The 17,825-nt window shown below is 54.0% G+C and overlaps 1 protein-coding gene across 5 annotated transcripts in view; it reads right to left on the bottom strand.

The window, feature by feature from the left end:
* The window catches only part of CACNA2D2 (calcium voltage-gated channel auxiliary subunit alpha2delta 2), a 169,209-nt gene that overhangs the window by 91,525 nt on the left and 59,859 nt on the right, over positions 1-17,825 (bottom strand). For all 5 annotated transcript variants that reach the window (XM_084531333.1, XM_084531335.1, XM_084531334.1 and 2 more), the window contains one exon: positions 5,138-5,254. In XM_084531333.1, coding sequence (XP_084387459.1) covers positions 5,138-5,254 — 117 coding nt within the window. The remainder of the gene's footprint in view (positions 1-5,137; positions 5,255-17,825) is intronic.

Below are 17,825 nucleotides of genomic sequence, written 5' to 3'. Positions count from 1 at the left end.
TACATGCTTGCAGAAAACCAGAAACTCCCCAGATTTTTTCCTTTGTATTTCTTTGTCCCTGGGTGTGTTTAAGGAAAGGCTGGATGTGGCGCTTAGGGATGTGGTTTGGTGGGTGATAGGTGGACGGTTGGACCAGGTGATTTCGGAGGTCTTTTCCAACCTTAGTGACTCTGTGATTCATTTTTCTGCAAAAGAAAATGCCAAGTGCGGGTTTTCCTACTCTTCTTGCAGGAAAATCTCAAAGCCTTCAGCGAAAAACACTGCGAGCTCTCACACCTCGGCTGAAGGAGCAGGAGCGGTGAACCCTCCTACCAAAGCCCTCCTGTTCCCCACGAGCTCAGCCCACACGGGAGCTAAATACATAGCAACAAAAATAGGCAGCTCAGTTCCACAACAACAGAACAAACAAGAGCCGCAAACTTTTCCCCTCACCACTGCTAAGTGCTGCCAGCTCTCCCAGCAGCCCGGAGCCACGCTGGGTGCACCAGCCCTGCTGCACACACACCCGTGTGCCATGTACACGCGCAGACACCATCAATTCTGGGGTGTGAAATGCCACCTTGCTGCCCGTTTGCTCGACGTGTAGCACAGGTACCTGGATCCTACAGCGAGTCCCCGAATCCTTCCCAAGAGCAGTTGCATCCTCAGGCCCTGCAGGGCGGCCCCGGCTCTGCCACGTGCACCGCAGTGGGATGAAGACCTGCTGGGAGGAACGCCGGCACCGCCAGCCTCACCGCCAGGACCGTGCTGCCAAAAAGCCAAAAGGCCACCCCGGGCCCTGCTGCAGCTCCATATCTGCCCCAGAGCCCAGTGGTGCCCGGTGCCAGAGCACCCAGGGGTTTGTGCCGTGCTCCATGGAGAGGGAGGTCTCCTTCTGGAGGGAACGCCAGCACAGACAGCAGCCTTCAGGCAGGTCGCAGCGTATAAATAGCTCGCTTCAGGGCATAACCCACTCGGTAAACTGTGGGATGTGCCGTTCTCAGGAGGCAAGCAAATTGTCTGTGTTTAAATATGTGCAGGATGAAGCAGTCATCATCCCAAGCAGCCTTCACAAGAACTGTATAAAAAGTAGAAACAAGCCTAAAACATAGCCTAGGATCTAAAATTTCCATCTTTCATCCGCCTCCTCCATCAAATCACAACTCCCTTCTCCCCCAGTCTGCGGAGCTCTGGGAAGGGACAGACTCTGCGGCACAGCTCATGCATTTCACCCATTTTGACAGATCCGGGGTGTCCCCAGACCTGGAGGAGAGGGGGAGCACTCCGAGACGGCGTGCCATGAGCAACGACCTCCTCCTGGGGTTGCTCCCCACCACCGACCTTTTACTGCAGAGATGCTTTGGTAGCAACAGAACTATCTGAGGCGTTCAGCTTGTGCGGCAGAAGTAACGCCAAGCAACTCCTCAGCCACCTGCACCGACACTTCCCGAAGTCTTTCATCACCTCCGTAGCCCCGCTGCCAGCCTCTCGCTTTGATCCCAGCTGTGTGAGTTTCCAGGACAGGCGAGGAAGGGGGTCCGGGCTGTGGAGATCTCCTCGGTGGTCACAAGCAGGCGATGGAGCTGGGGCCTGCGGGGACACGGTGTGGCACACAGGAGCCACCCGAGCCCGGGCCACAGCAGAGCATGAAGCGAGAAGGGCAGCAGCACGCCCTCAGAGGGAGGGAGGGATGTGGGAAGTGCAGGGAAGGAGAGAGGCACTCGTTCTGGGCACGTGGAGGAGACAAGTGGCTGGGTACAGGGCATGGGAAGCTGGGGAACTGGGGAAAACGAGAAAGGCTGCGCTGAGAGAAGGCAACCAAAGGGCTTGAAGAATGCCCAGCAGGTTTGGGAACACAGAGGTGGCACCCAGCCCGTGCATTCCCCCAAGTGACAGCTTTGCCCTGGCTCAGTTGTGCCCTGCCAGCAGCACACTCTAACGGGGCAGGAGGCAGGAGGCACTCCTGCTTCTCCCATGCTCCAAGAGTCATCCGAGCCCACAGCATTGCTGAAAGCAGGACTCCTGGAAGACAAAAACGAAGGCGGTGGGACTCCTAAACGAGTTCAGAGAAGTCCTAGCCTGTAGGTACACGTCTTTCAGGACACATAGAAGAGCCAGGATGGCTCCAATACACTGAGACACCAAAGAAGAGAGAGAAAAATTAAACTGGAGAAGAGTGGCAAAAGAGCGCGTTTGGCGAACCAACAGCCTGTTGAATTCCAGTCTCAGATGATGTCGAGCCGTGAGCCAGCCAGCTGTGATTCCCAGCACAAGGAAAACACAACAGGGATGACACACAGGCATGAACTCCCCAGCAGTCAGCTGGCAATCTGCCACCCCGCTCCTTTCCACAGGGTAGAAGAAGATGCTTTTCTTGGCCCTAATGAGCGCAAGCTCACCAGCACGGGCAGGAGGAGCCCGTTGAGCTTGTACCCGGGCAGGTACCCACCTGCTCTGCTCTTCCCTTATCCCTCACCCCTGAACTTCCTCATAATGCAAAAGAGACCCTAACGCAGACTGTGAGGGCAGGCTCAGAGCAACGAGGTTGTTGTGGAGAAAGGACACTGGAGGACACTGGGGAAAAGGAAAGCTAGAGCTGATGCAAATCCCCGCCAAGCAGAGGCTGCTGCATGGGACACAAGGCAGGAGCCCCCTGGGAACCAGCTGTAGATGCTGTTCTGGAATGGGTGGGGATTGCAAAAACATCTTCCTAGGAATTTTTCTGTCCTAGGATGAGGCCGACATCAGGTCTGATGGTCTGGAACAAAAAGGGAAGGGCAGCAACCAAATAACCAGCTCCTCGCAGAGGATTTTCTGGAAGCAATCACCCTCGCTGCCACACACTCCTGGCCCCAGCAACTCCTCTGAAATGTAGGTGGGAAGTCAGAGGTCCTGCAGGGCCAGACCCACGGTGCAGCACCATGGCCACCTGTTAGTGCCTTGTGCTTGACTTCTGGCCCTAGAAACGCAACACGCCGGGTAAGAAACCAAGTGTCATTAATGAATGCTCTGCACGCAGCTGAACTTTCATAGCGACGCGTTCATATTTTCACTAAGGAACAGGGAAGTGAGCTCTTTGATGGCTGGGCTGAATCACCACATAAATCAGAGCGCCACTCCTGCACTGAGCATCCCTTCTGTGTGCCCAAAGGCTAGCACTGTCCTGCAGAGCCTCATCAAAGCGCAGGAAACATCCCTGCCCTCTTCTGCAGGAAAGGAAGCAGGGAGGCAACTTTTCAGCAGAGCAAGCACACGAGTGACGTGGCAATTTGTACTTCAAGGAGAGGCTCCGTTTCTCCCTCCTCACCTGCCCTCCCTGATACACGGAGTCCCACCTGATTCAGATGCTGAAAAATATGTTTCAAGAAGTCATCATCACTTTCGTGAGTCATGAGAGAAGGGGAGGAAACGACTCCGTGAGAGATGAATCAACGAAGGGGAGAGTTCAGGCAGAAGAAAACAGAGGCTGGAGAGGGGAATAAGCTGTGGGAGCCCCTCTCCTTTGGAGAAGCTTAGCACAACGTGGAGGATGTTCAGAAGGTCCAAATTCTCACCCGTCTCCATTTCCAGATGTTGTCAGCACCACCAACCCGAGACACCCAGTATGCACAGGGGAGCTGGATGTAAGAAACTGCCCCCATCCAGCAGCTGTGCTCTGAAGGAGCCCTCTGGAAAGAACTAATTCAGGTCAGTGGATTCCAGCAGCACCACGTGTGGATTGCCCAGTGAGTGCTGCCAGAACCGCTCCTTGCGGTTAGGTGCAGCAGCAGGTGAGCCCCTAGCAATGCATCAGCCTCTCCTGGCCAAAAACCCAAAGGAAAAGGAAGGCTGACTGGGAGACAAACAAGATTATTTGTACCACAGGCACAGGTCCTAGCGCCAGAAGATGCACAAACTCTCTAAATCTGTGAGTCATAGCAAAGGGTAGGAAAAAACATAGTCAGCTGGAATTCAGATGCCACCGTGGAAACCACTCAGCACAGTCGTGGGGCACAGCTCTGCCTTGCTGCCCTGGCCCTAGCACTGGAGCCCAGGGGCACACCACGTTTGCAGCCACCTTCTGTCACCCTCTGACGGTCCTTGACGCCCCCAGGGCTCGGCACCCCCCCTGCCCTACACAGTGGCCCCTCACCGCCCTTTTTCAGCTCGGCGGCCGCACCACTCCTCCCCTCACCACGGGGCTTTGTCCTGTGCTCCCACTCCTGCCCGTCAGGCCGAGGGGTGACCAGGAGTCTCTGTGGCCATACTCCATGTGCAGACACCAGCCAGGATACCTGCTCCGAGCCCTCCCCGTGGCCCTCACCCCACACCAGTGGGCTGTGCTGCCAGAGGTGCCCTGCACGGCTCCATCCTGCTCGCTGCAGGCAGGTATTTGAGAGGCTGCTACAGCTCCTGGATGTGAAAATCCCAACCCCATGGCAGCGGTGAGAGTGCCTGCGTTTCTCCAGGAAGGCAATGGCTCGTCCCTGCCCGGCGGTGGAGCAGAGCCCTGCTGCTGCCTCGTTACAGCCACTGCCGGGTTTTGCAGCGCTGGCACCACGAGCAGATTACCTGGCTCCACTACAGATAAAGTGAACTCATTTTAAAAGGAGTATTACAAACCAGGACAGTAGATTGGAATTGTACGTCGGCACCCAGAAGGGCAACTCACACACGCAGTCAATCACAGGATTCAAGTGCCAGGCACCAGCACAAACATTTCAGTTCATGCTCTCCTAAACAGGAAAAAAAACACCCTACTTGTCTGAAACGCTTTCATAAGCTATTGTAGGCACACTGGAAGCACCTTTGCTCCCACTTACCACATACCCAGTTAAATGACTGGGTAGAATTTGCTGCCAGGCTTTTGCTGTCACTCGTATTCTTGTGGCAGCACCTTCAGGTGTTAACATGCCAGTGGGAAAAGATTAAAAATCCAGAAAATAAAAATCCAGAAGATACCTACAGTAGACCCACACTTCCTTGCACGACAGCTGAGACATATTCCAGAAAACATCCATATGAATAAGAGCAATTGCAGGATGCAGTTCCCAGAAAAGGCCACACAACTGTAGGAATTACTGTGAAGCCGAGATCATAACGCCACAACAGCATCAAACACCTTTCTTAAAACTGAATGTATCACTTGGAGCATTACCACACAGGCCCATCGGCTTACCTTTAAAGCACGGACTTTCTTGGCCAGTAGGCTCTCGATGTCTCCTGCAACCTTCTCCACTAACTTCCTGGGCACATTCTCCTTGACTTCAAACAGGTTTCTGTTCTCGTTGTAGATCTAAGAAGGAAAACGAAAGGCAGACAGTCAGTGTTACGGGGATGCACAGCAGCCTTGCCACACAAAAGCCAGACCTCTGTCACAGAAGAATTTCAGCCACGTGGATCAGGCAACAACGCAAGCTGTGGAAATCAGGCGGTGGAAGGCTTTGTAACCAAAAAAACTCAAGGCACCTGCTTCATAGCTCCTCTCCTTCACACGTGCTGGCCACAAGCATCCCCTCACATAAAAGTCAAGCTGCCCACCTCGCTGCCCAGCTCTGCTGGGCCAAACCAGCAGTCCCACAGAGCCACCACGCTTCCTCCTGTGCTCTTCCACATCTCCACACGCCCCTACAGCCACCGGCAGCTCCCAAGTCCGATACCGAGCCCGGCAGCCCCGACACAGGCAGCAGCGGGTGCCAGGACCTGCAGCAAGGGGAGCAGGGGTCGTGGGGTAAAACCTCAGCTCCAAGCAAGCCATAACGATGTGGCACCCTCAGACAGTCAGGATTTTGCCAGCTAGCCCAGAACTTAGCCAGGCCTTGGTGGGGAAGGCGGGGAGAGGCACAGACACGGCTGGGGCAGGTGCGGTGACCCAGATTGGAGTGTTTGCACTCAAAACCCGCAGCTGGGACCCCGGGGCCTGCCCTCCCAAGCCACATCACTCAGCTGGAGGACAGAGGCAGCCCCAAAGGGAGCGTGGTGGGCATCAGCACTGCCCCAGCGAGAAGGGAGCAGTCCCAGCACAAGGCTTCTGAGTCGCCAACCTCTCGGTCACCTCCTCGGAGCATTTTCTGATTCGTTAACTCTCCGTCTGCACAATCAGGTGCCACCAATACAGGGAGGAAGAGAAGAGCTTCTTGCAATCATCTGAGATTAGGAAGAAGTCCTCGTGATTTATCTTTTCTTAAACAAGATGCATGAAGAAAATCATGCGGCGTGCACCACAGACCTCCTGCTTCTCTCCAAATATCCCCAGGCTACTTGCAAATATCGGGACTTGCAGACATGAAGGTATCCAGCAGCACAAAGCCCTCCGAGGAGACCTGGGCCTCCCCAAGGACACAGCTGACTCCAGACTTCACTGCAACTTCCACGCCACGCACGCCTAGCCCCGGCCCGAGCCTGCGTGCTGCTTGGGAGCTGAACCCTTGCGTCCCACCTGCCCTGGGGACACGGCGATTTTCTTTGAACCGAGGTGGTGAGATGGGGCACAGCACGCAGCTCAGGGCAGGATGGAAATGCCACAGAAGACACCGTTCTGATACGCTGTGGAGTTACTTATCCCACCCTTTTTTTCTTTTCCAGAAGGTAACGAGCTGAGCAGGAAGCAGCCCTGCCCGCTGAAAAGCAGCTGAGGAGGGGTCTGCCCCCCCCCAGCCTCCCCTTGCCTTTTGTGGTTAAACAAAGTGGTTTCAGAGGTTGAAGCCACAGGAGAATGCTCTGAACAAAGTGCAAGGATGCTCTTTTAGCTTTGCTCGGTCCCTCCAGACCCGCAGGGTTAATCTGCAGGCTTCAACTGCCTCCTGCAAGTCTCGCTGCAGTCCCTGCTCTGCCTGAGCTCCTCCTTTCTTCTACACCACTACAAAATTCCTAACAGGACTCCTCCCTCATCAGCCCTGTACCCAGACAGGCCGTCCCTCCATCCTAGCTCTGCTCCAGGCACCCGGTTTTACCCCAAACCCAACCAAACCCTGTGGGATTCAAGCCACGTCCCCGGGCTGCTGGGACTGGTAACCCAGTGCTCCTCCACCAGCGGGACCGCACGCAGAAGGCTCAGAACTGCTCCTGAAGCTGCTGGAGAAAACTGCACTGCCCGAAATTCCCCCGTGGTGACTGACCTGTGAGAGCAGCAAGCAGACACGCAGCAAGTCAAGGCTCTCGCTGAAAGGGCTCCACTCAAACCACTCTGGTCCCCAACCCACCCGTGCTCTGCATCAATTCGGCACCTCCTGCCTTGCACTGCAGGCAATGCTGCAGCACGAGGCCACGGTGCAGAGGCACCCACAGGCTCCAGCAGGGATGGGTTTTAGGTGTCCCACCCCAGCCAAAGCTGCAGGCAGATCCTGCTCCGGAGAAAAGCATCTCACGTCAGCACACAAAGGGTTAAAGCGGGGAAAGCTCCGCGCAAAGCAATATTCTCTCATATTCTTGTTTTTTTTTTTTTTTTTTTTTTCCCTTTGGTAAGTAACAGCACAACAAAATAATGTGTTTGGAAGGCGCGCGCTACCTCCAGCTGAGCAGCGGCAATTAGGAAAGCAAAGAGGAGCAATCTTCAAGGAGAACGCTTTGGGTAAGGAGGGCGTCCTGACATTAGTGCCTTCCTATTATGAAACAGAAAATTGGCTCCTATTGGTTACGGGCAGAAACGGTGCCTGTCCGCAAGGGAGGAGAAACAGAAAAAGAAACCAGGAGATGTTCCTCCACGCTCCCTGCAGCTGCGGAGCTCTGCAGTCGTCCTGGCCAGGCAGTTCGTCGGCACTAATTAGAGCAATCCAGCATGAATTAACGGCGACCATACGCGCACAGGAGAGCAGGGGGATGAGCGGCAGCGCTCCGGGCAATTAGGGTAGGATGGAAATGCTCCAGCGGAACAACTCGCGTTGGGTTGCTTTACCTATCTAAGGTGACATTTCCCATACCGGGTTTTTCCTCAAGCTGAACGTGAGGGAGAATTTACTGGCCAAAGAACGATTCCTCAGCTATGAAGGAGTCTTTGCTTTGTTGTTTTTGCACTCAGTTTCGTCCACACCAGACAGCCGTCCTCATTGAAATTCTCCTCTGACCCGCTGCTCTGGGACACGGGTTGGAAATCTGTGCCAGCAGTGACCTTGGGGTCACCGTACCGGTGCTCGGGGGGAGAAGGGCTGGCAGCCCTGCCCCTGAAGTTCCCAGGGGAGTGGGGATGGGGACTGAGAGTGGGGTCACGGCTGCAGACCTCGGACGGGAGCGTGGGGAGCGCTGCGGCTGGATGTGGGAGCCAGGGGCCAGGCATGGCCACGGGAAGGGGTCCAGAAGGGGAAGCAGACTGAGCTGGGAGCTGGCAGGAGCCGGGGAGATATTAACGTGGGCAGAACAACAGAAACTACCGAGCTGGAATTAAAAAAAAAAAAGAAAAAAAAAAAAGAAAGGAATGGTGGCAGGTGAGGGGGGCAGGAAAATCAAATGCCTCGAGACAGCCCATTTTCATCCAAAACGCTTCCAAGTGTAGTGCAATTGTAAGCAGCTGAGAAGATCTACAGCAGCGAAGTGCTAAGTAGCCTTACTAAAAGGCAGAGCTGGTAACACAACCAATTATCAATACACATTCGCAGCAGCAACAGTATAATCGAAGAAGCAGATCTGATACCGCCTCAGAGCATTCATTCTCTAAATTCGCTTGTTTGCCTTGCTCCCGAGGCACAACAAATGATGCTCATCTCTGCTATTAATTCCCTCTGAGCCTATACATCCAGCGAGCTGTCAGGGCTTACAGCAAGCATTTGCCACTTCCCAATTCCCTGGGCGGGCACCCAGTGCCGTGAAACCCCTGGCACAACACACCTAAAAGGACGGGTCCTTCAGGGGAGGGAGGCCACAGACCAAAGAGCATCCCCTCAGGGCACGACAGCCCCGTCCCCTGCACCCTGCCTGCACCAGAGGTGGGGCTGTGCCATGGCACACCCTACGAAGGCCAAACGCCAGAAAAATAAAAGGTTTTTTCCCCTGGACATCATTACGGGGCAGCAGGGGACAGCGATATCCTCCTGCTCAGAGGGATATTTCAAACTCCTGCAGCCAGACCCGCGCTGATCAGCTTCATGTAGTGACCCAGATACGGTCTCTGCAAAGGGAATTGGTTGCTGCAGCAAAGACTGCAGCAGGACACCCTCCCCTGGAGGCCCTGCCTGCTCGGCCACTCACCCAGTGCCTCTCCTGGGCCTTTGGGATCTGGCGGTCCCCACCAGACGAGCGGCAGCCCGGCCCTTGCCAAGTTTCACCCCGCTTCTCGTGGGGTCCTGCCATTTCCTCGCAGTTCGAGGTATTACTGAGCAGCAGCAGCGGGAGCCCTGCAGCAAACTGGCTCGTGCTTGGCTGCACGGAGCTGACCCCAACAACAAAGAGCTCTGGGAGCTCACCCCAGCCTCTCCCCGAGGACACGGCTCCACCAGCATTTCCCCGAGCCCTGGGGCTCCCCTCGGGTAGCCGGATCCTGCAGAGGCCGCGCTGCCCCTTGCCACCTCCTCTGCTTGTCCTTTGGCTGCTCCCAGCCTGCGGCTGTGCTCGAGAGGGAGAGCAGGAAGCAAACAGCTTGACATTTACTCACCCCATCTCCCTCTCCTCGCGCAACGCCACTTCCCTGCTGCGCTCCTTCCTTCCTTGCACACACCTGATGCAAAGAGCGCGCCCTCCGAGCAGCTCTCCACTGCTCTCCTGCAGAAACGGGGCAGGGAAACGTGCAGTCAGGCTGCTCCTCGGGGATGGCCGGCTACAACTGGAGCAAACAAACCACAGAACTGTCTCCATCCCTCACTACAGAGCCTGCGAACAGGCAGCAGCAGCACAGGGACAGACGGGAGGGCAGCCACCCACCCAGGGACAAAGGTGGCACCAGCTCCTGCGCTCCTGTCCTGCCTCGCATGGCACCGGCACCCACAGCTCCCATCCTCCAGGATCACGAGCCTCTGGGGATGAGACTCCAGGCCTGCCAGCCCCGAAATGGGCCTGAGACTGCTACGCACAATTTAGCAGCTAGACAGGGATAAAGGGCTATGTGCGGTTAGCCTGGATTATATAAAACCTCTCCTGGCCTGGGAAGCTGCTTTCAGCCTTCAGCAGCCCTGGACAGGGAGCACTCGGCCTGATAGAGCTGCCTGGGCATCTGCAAAGACTGAATCTGCTGCTGGGTTAGTCAGTAACACCCAGCTCCAAATCCGGTCTTCTCCTTTCAGATGAAGCGCCTTGAAAATAACTCATCACGTGGCTGAAAACACCAGGGCTCCGCCAGGATGCCCGCTCTGCCCAGGCGTTTCTTGCACCCCCAGGGTGCTCGGATGGCGTGGGTCTGGCTGCCAGGCCAGGGCTCGAGCCCACCGCAGCCTGCTGTGCTAATAGTAAGAGGGAGAGAGCAGCTACAGGATCCCCCAGCCAGACCCAGATGCGTTCAGAGATCACACGATCTCTAAAAATATACGCACGTGCAGTACACCAAAACATGACGAACAAGCCAAACCAAAAAATAGCCTGATCTTTGACTCTAGCTGTTCTCTTGGTGATCCAGCACAGAAAAACAAGCTTTAGAAAGGAAAATAAAGTATTTTTAAAATACATCTGAACAGCTTTCCTTCAGGATATATGCAGAAGAGTTTAACCCGTTTCATTAAACCACGTCCATACGGAACAGCTGTAAATCTTTAGATCAGCATCACTAAAATTGTACCTGGAATACCCCAGGAGGGATGCTCTCGTGGATGAAGATGTGCTGCTCTGCTGTATTTCATCTTTATGCTGTTCCTATCAGGACTGGTACTGCACTATGGATCATACCCCATTTACCCAATTGTCACCACCAGAATAAAATTATGTTGTACCAAAGCAAGGGATATATCAGATCAAAAGGTACATTGATAAAGCAGTGCAAATCCTTCCACGTGAAGCTCTTCCACAAATGCACGCTTGATTTATATCGGTTCAACTCAACTCAATTTCCTGCCGGTTTACCTATAAGCAAGGATTAAAATCAATTTCGGAATGGGTCATCAGTTTAACTACAAAAAAAGTCAAAGAGCTCCTTTGGGCAGGCAGCACGCGCCCTGCTGGAGCAGCACGCTGCACCCAGCAGGACAAGGGGCTCAGGAGGAAGGGGACACCAAAGGAGGGCCAGGAGGAGATGGGGGAATGGGGCAGGAGGCGTGGTGGGGCAGGGGCTGTGCTGGGAACGATGGCTCTGCAGGGCACGAGGATGAGATGAACCAGAGATGAGGAAGGTTAGGGAAAGGCTGAGCGAGAACCTCCTCTGCTTCTCAGCTGGCCCCCAGGCTCTGCGTGCGGCTGCACCTCTGCCTTTCTCCCCCGTTGCTGGGCCTTTTAAAACTTCTGTTTTCCTTTTTGTTCCTTCTTCATTTCCAAGGTTGTTGAGGACACTGAAATTGCAAAAGCCAACCCCGACCTGAAAAGGGACCAGGCCTGACAGAGTTCCCTGGCAGCAAGAGGGATGAGGAAGGGACGGCGCTGCGACAGGAGAGGCCAGAGGCACCTTCCCCAGCAGCCGTGCATCTCCTCCTTCCCTGGGAGCACCCCGAATACGCGCAGCTTCCTCGCTTGGCACTGGGCAACCCCAGCCCCGAAGAGCCTCAGATCCTCGGAGACGGGACCTGAAATCAAAACGCAGGCCTCCTTCCCAAAACAGCTCCACCTTCTGCGCCAGAGAAGCTGCCGCCTCTCGTAGGGAGGGCTGTGGAGAAAGGCTGAGCCCTCAGCATGAAGGCTCTCGGCCGTATTTTGCAGGCTGTTCTTCTGCCTGAACACAAATGAAAGCGACGTTCACCTCGCATCACCTGCTCTTCCCAGGGCTGGCTACCACAGGCCGGCCGTGGCTCTCGGTGATGGAAACTCCGGATAACTCCACTGACGTGGCATTAAACCCAACCTCGTATTAGAGGTACGGCGATTGCAATCTAGGCCAGCACACATCAGCAAACAGCAACAGTCACCCCTACAGCTTTCTGCAGTGTAATGATGTATTAAAAAAAAAAAAAAAAAAAAAAAAAAAAAGCAGCACTTTTAAAAATAGCAACTTTGCAATTCTCTTTATTTACCTTTTGATGTAGGTTTTGGGGCTCTCTCTGATCTTCAGGGACTCATGTTTACAAGCTTTTCTCCCTAATCTCCAGCACTAGAAGCATTTCTGTAAATCCACAGACACTTGGGAGCAGGGCTGGAAGAGACCCGTGCCTAATCCACCCCTCCGGCTCATGCGGGGCCGACCCAGCCCAAAGCCCTGCTCCTACCCACTGTGAGGCAGAGCCCAGCGACTCAGCTGATCTCCTCCAGCATTTTCCCCGCCAGCCTGTTGGAAAGGTGTGAGCAATGTCTAATATGAAGTCCTGCTGCTGGGGCAGAGGCTCGTTAAGTTTTGCCGTATCCCCACGGGAGATGGAGAGTAGATTTGTAGACAGTTTTCTTCCACGCATTGCCAAGTTTATCCCTTCTCCTGTTGGTGCTCCCTGAGCTAGCGGGGTGGGACGAGAAGCGGAGACTTAAACAAAAATACCCCAAATACCTAGAGATTTACTTAACAAGGTGACCACCTGCTTCAGTTTTCAGCACTGTCACTGGAGAGGTGTGGGGCAGGATGGACATGCACCCACATAGATCCCACAGGATCTCTCCTCTGAAGTCAACCTCCAGAGAGCCAACATCTGAATGGAGAAACTCGATGAAAAGACCTAGAAGCCTCCGCAGCATCGCGGAAAAGAGGGCTGGAAGGGATCACATCAACCCGTGTAGTCCCAAGCTCCTCACGCACCCCAGCTGAAGGCAGTATGGATGTGTCATTTCTAACCTAACTATCGCTGTTACTCCTACCGTGTTTCTCTGAGCTGTTCTTTAGGTCGCCCAGGGATGGAGATTTCACCGCTCCACAAGATAAAATGCTCTCCAATGTCCCACGATCTTACTCGAAAACGTCTTATGATGCCTAATTTGAAAGTCCCTTGCTGCAATTTAAAACAATGTTCTTGGTGGAAAGATCCAGAATTAATGAAGAACAGGCACTTCTGCCTCATGCTGCTGTGCCCCATTACGTACACAAGGATTTATGTCCCACTTCACTTCCTACTCTTGTAGGCTAAAAACCTCGGTTGCTTTTGTTCTTTCCCCACAAGGCAGCGTTTTCCATTCAGGTATCTTGGGTTAAAACACCAGCGAAGGCAACAAGTAGGACATGCAGTTGGTCGATTCTTCGCCAGGGTGCTGTTCAGAGCAGCCCACCACAACGTTATCTGGGCACCCACCAAAGCTGGGCGCCTTCCTCATCGTCACACCCAAAATATGTGATTATAGCAGCGAAAACCTGCAGAGGTCAGCCAGGGGCAGCCGTTAGCCCCAGCCTGCTGCTGCAGCCCCCTGCTGCAGGCTCTGCCAGCACACGGCCCCGCAGAGCCGTGTGGGTGCAGCTGTGACTTCCCAGCCCCGCCAGCCTGCTGAGGAGCCCTTCAAATTGATGGGAAAATACAGCCCATGGACCCACCTTTCACAGACCCCAGGTTTATGGCACACGGGGGCTCAGGCTGCGGGCAAGAAAGTCCTGCCAGGCCCGTGCCAAGAGCGATTGTCTGATGCTTAGGGAAGAGAGAGGGGACCCGGTCTGCCTGCCCTGCGCCACGCGCACGGTCCCACCTTGTCTGTAGGATCTCAGGCAAATTCATCTTCTCGTGTCGGGACTTCTCCGTGACAACAATCCTGACCTCCCTCTTTGGAAATATCTATCATTAATTTTTGCCAAGTGTTGCGGAAGCCTTAGAGGAAAGGCAGCACACGAACACAGAGTATTATTATTCCATCGGGAGCCTCCAGGGACCGAAAGGCGCAATAAAGCTACGAGCAGAAACAGAGCTCTTGGACGTCTCCAGCCAGAGCCACAAAATACTGGCAGATCTCCTCAGTTCTTCCCATCAGCATCAGGGAACGTGCACGTGGCCTCTCATCACGCACCCAGAGCGATGGCCCTGCCACTTGGATCTAAGATAACACAACCAGGGGAGAGCAAAACGGGATGGATTCAGATCCAGCCTGCGTAGGAAAACGTTTTGGAACCGCATCGGGCAGCGTGCACGGGGAAGTATTAGTCTCCTGCTGTTCCAACAGAAAGTTAATCAGGGACAGAAATTAATCCCTCCTGACAGCATGCTGCCAATTTCTGATTTCATCCCCATTTGCTTGTGGCTTATCATCAGGGGAATGGGAAACTTGTAGCACAGACAAGCCCGCCACGTGCCTCCTCCTCTGGTAAAGGCTCACGCCCGCCAGCCACGGCTTCCCTTGTGCTCGGAGCACCACGTACCTGCTGTGTGCGTGCGATCCCTCACACCCTGCACACTCACCCATCACCACGCAGGCGGGTGCAGGAGGAGAGCTGTGTTTGTGCCCTGGGTAATGTGCATGCCCAGCCACCAGCTTCACTCTGGGACGGTGGGAGGGAAGGGGGAGAACAAGAACCAGGAGAAAGAAATCCCCTCCGTGGAGGGACGGTGCCAGAAGAGCAAAGTGGCATTTACAGACCGTAAGCATCTCCCTCTCCCACTCTCCGCTCCCTTGCCCAGGATGTTAATTAGCGTTCCTTAAACGGCAGCAGCAACACGAGCAGCTCCAGCCACTGTAAAGGCAACCTGGTGGCGAGTTCCTCCAGACGAGGCATTTGAACTGCAACGGGGAGACGGCTGATAGCGATGCAGCAGGTGCCTTCCCATGCCACCCTGTAACTCTCCTCCCAAAGCGAAGCAGCGAGCTCTACAACAGCCACTGCTGTTTCCCCGGGCCGTGGGACCCAGCCTCCTGCTCACCCCACAGCAGCTTCTCCCAAGCCAGAGGATCCCAAACGGGGCCCCGCAGCACGGCACCAGCACCGTGCTCACCCCTGTGCACCCCAAAACATCGCCGCTGCCAGCCAGCCCGAGGGCTGCCCTGTAGCAGAGGTTAGCCAAGGAAAAGCAGGTTGGGAACTCTACCCCCAAAACAACAGCGCTGACTGCTTTCGTGTCATAAAACCAGACATTGATATAGACCACAAATATCTCTGTGTGTTCAGGTGATCAATAGACATCTTAAAGGATCGCCAGATTTTCACCACAAACGTTGCAATGGGACACGTGCCTCACAATTCACCTCCCCGCTTAACGCCACTCCCTTCTCCACCACTTGTAAGTCTCCTTGCCCGACTTCAATTTCTGCCGAAATGAGGAACTCGGCACCATCGCAGTGCCCCGTGAAGCACACCCAAGTGACATGCCCAGGCTCTGTGCTGATGGGCAGACAGACAGACGGACAGCACATACGCCGCCATCTCCAAAAAAAGGGTGCCGGTACAACCCCGGATCTCAAAAAAAAACCACCATCAGGATGAGGAATTTCACAACTAAGTGGTTTTGCATGAGGCTGGCTTGATAGGACATAATTGACTCTTGTTGCAAAGAATTAAGTGCTCTCAGAAGAGATGTCCATTTTAATGCCCTTTTTTTAAATATAATTTTTTATTCTTGCCAATGAATTAAGCCAAGATAACACCAAGCAGTTCCCAGATGAGGCTGATTGTCGAGCAGATGAGGATTTTATCGATATATTTCTTCCATTTTTCTTTTATGCTCAACTTGGAAAAATAATAATAAAAAAATGCAAGCAACCAGAAATGCCTTTTCCTCCTTGAAAACGCATAGAGCAATCTCTCCAGGAGATTCCTTTCCCAGCTATATTCATTATTGCTGCCTCTGCATGGCTTCTAGTTATGTGTGCACTGGAAGAAAAAGGGGGAAAAATGCCCAAATTCACAGAACTCCTTTATTACAACCTCAGGATGCTTCTGTGAACGTTTTAAATAAAATGACCCGTAAACCTTTAAAGCGATTAGCAGTTTGCTAACATGAAGGGCAAGTCAGACCAACACAGAAGAGCAATGCAGGGTTCTCCTAGGCACAATGTGCTCGTCGTTTCCTTTTTCTTTCTCCCCTTCCCTAAATAGAGGAACTCCTCCACTTTGTCCTCACCCCCCTACAAGCCCACTGCCCTTCCAGTTCAGGGACTCGTGTCCGAGCCTGCCACGGACCTTGCTTCCTGAAGCTCACACGTGCTCCGGATCTCGACTTGCTCCAAAAATCCCTCATGCGCAGCCTGGAAACGTCAGGCTCTGCGGCTCCTACCATCGCTTCGCTGGGTTCCTAACGTTTCCTCGGACCCTCCCGTGCCCTCCTGCTCGAGGGCTCCCTTCTCATCTCTTCAGCTCATGGAGCAGAGAAACCAAAGGCCCTGGAGGTGACTGTGCTGGCCCACAGGCCCCTCTCGCTTCCCAAGGAAGAAGGGCAGGGGATGTGCTTGCTCCTGAAACATTTCACAGGCCAAGTTCTGCAGCACATAGGTAGGAAAAGGAGAGGAGAAGGCAGGGAGAAGAAACCCAGGCTGGGAGGCAGGGCGGAGCTGCTCAGGAATTCAGCACAGCGTGCAGGGCCAGGCTGGACAGCTGCTGGGGCCGAGCTGCGGAGTCTCACACAGCAGATGGTCAAGGAGCTGTGATTTGCAGGTAATCTAATAACCAAGTCGTGAGAGCGGCGAGGAGATGAGCCGCGGGGTCACCAGGGGTTGGCACGCTTCCTCCGTTTCTGTAGGAGTCATTGGACACTGCGAAGCAAGGACATTAACTGCCTCGCTCACGGCTCCAGCCCCCAGCAGCTTCCTAAGGAAGAAATGACCGCAGGGCACAACCCGCAGCAGGAGCTTCGCCCGTGCCCGTGGACCGAGACGCGGTGGGACCGCTGCCACCAAAGGGTCGGCCACATCCTTCCCCCTCCCCATCGCCACGGCTCCTGGTGCCCGGGCAAGCTGCAATAAGGCTGCTCAAGCCACTGATCCAAATAAACAACCCCATAAAAATTGCCAGCTGGCCATAAATCACACCACACGGGGCACGCCGTGCCAGCCCCGATCCCTCACCGCGACGGGGGCAGCTCCCGCAGCTTGCGCCACCGCTCCAGGTACAGGAGACCTGCGGTATCAGCGAGGGGGGAGGCGAGAAGGAAGACAAAACCCCCAAAAAACGGGACAAAAGCCCTCCAGTGAAAGCAGAAACCACTTTTCTAGAAGTGCTGAAATGCCAGCACTCACTCACTATAGCCCCCAACAACAAAAAACCCTGCTCAGATATTTTTTTTTATTAACTGTCACAAAATGATGTAATGCATATAGTGTAATTATGCTTAAGTGCTTTCCATGTTAAATGTCATTTCAGTTATCACTTTTTAAATGCAATTTTTATTGAGTGCACAATAATAATTTAGCAAGTAAACAGGCAAGTTACAAGAAAAGAGTGGAAGTGCAGGGGGAGGTGGGAAAGCCTCAAGTGTGACAATGAAATGCACTGGGGTACGTGGAGCTGTTACTTCTGAAAGCCTGGAAAGAATTATAAAAAAGCCATAAATTACAAGGTTGCAAAATGCAATAAATTACAGCCTCTACAAAAGGCAGATAATGGAAATGAGAAAGGATAGTGGGAAGGGGGAGGGATCTACATAATTTGTCACCACTGACCCCAGACATCTGCACAGGCTGCACAGCAAAGAGCACCAGCAATATTTGGGTATTTCTGACTCCTCGCGCACACCAGTCCCCAGAGGCCAGCGGGGGGTCAGATTTAGGGACAATTCCCTCAATTGGCATAAACACAGGAGTCTTCCTCACGGAAGATGCATTTTCCCCAAACCTCATGCTCTTCCTGGCACCAAACGTACCTAAGGCAAACCAGGAGAACTTTAAGCAGAGGACCACCAGCCCCGGGCTTTATTGAAGCTACAGGCAAGCTGTTTGCCAAGCCGATGGGAAGGGCTGCAAGCAAGTGCCGAAATACT

Source organism: Aythya ferina (assembly GCF_964211825.1).
Source record: "Aythya ferina genome assembly, chromosome: 10".
Classification (NCBI taxonomy): Eukaryota; Metazoa; Chordata; class Aves; order Anseriformes; family Anatidae; genus Aythya; species Aythya ferina.
The sequence above is the reverse complement of the archived record's forward strand: the minus strand, read 5'-3'. Positions and strand labels throughout refer to the sequence as shown.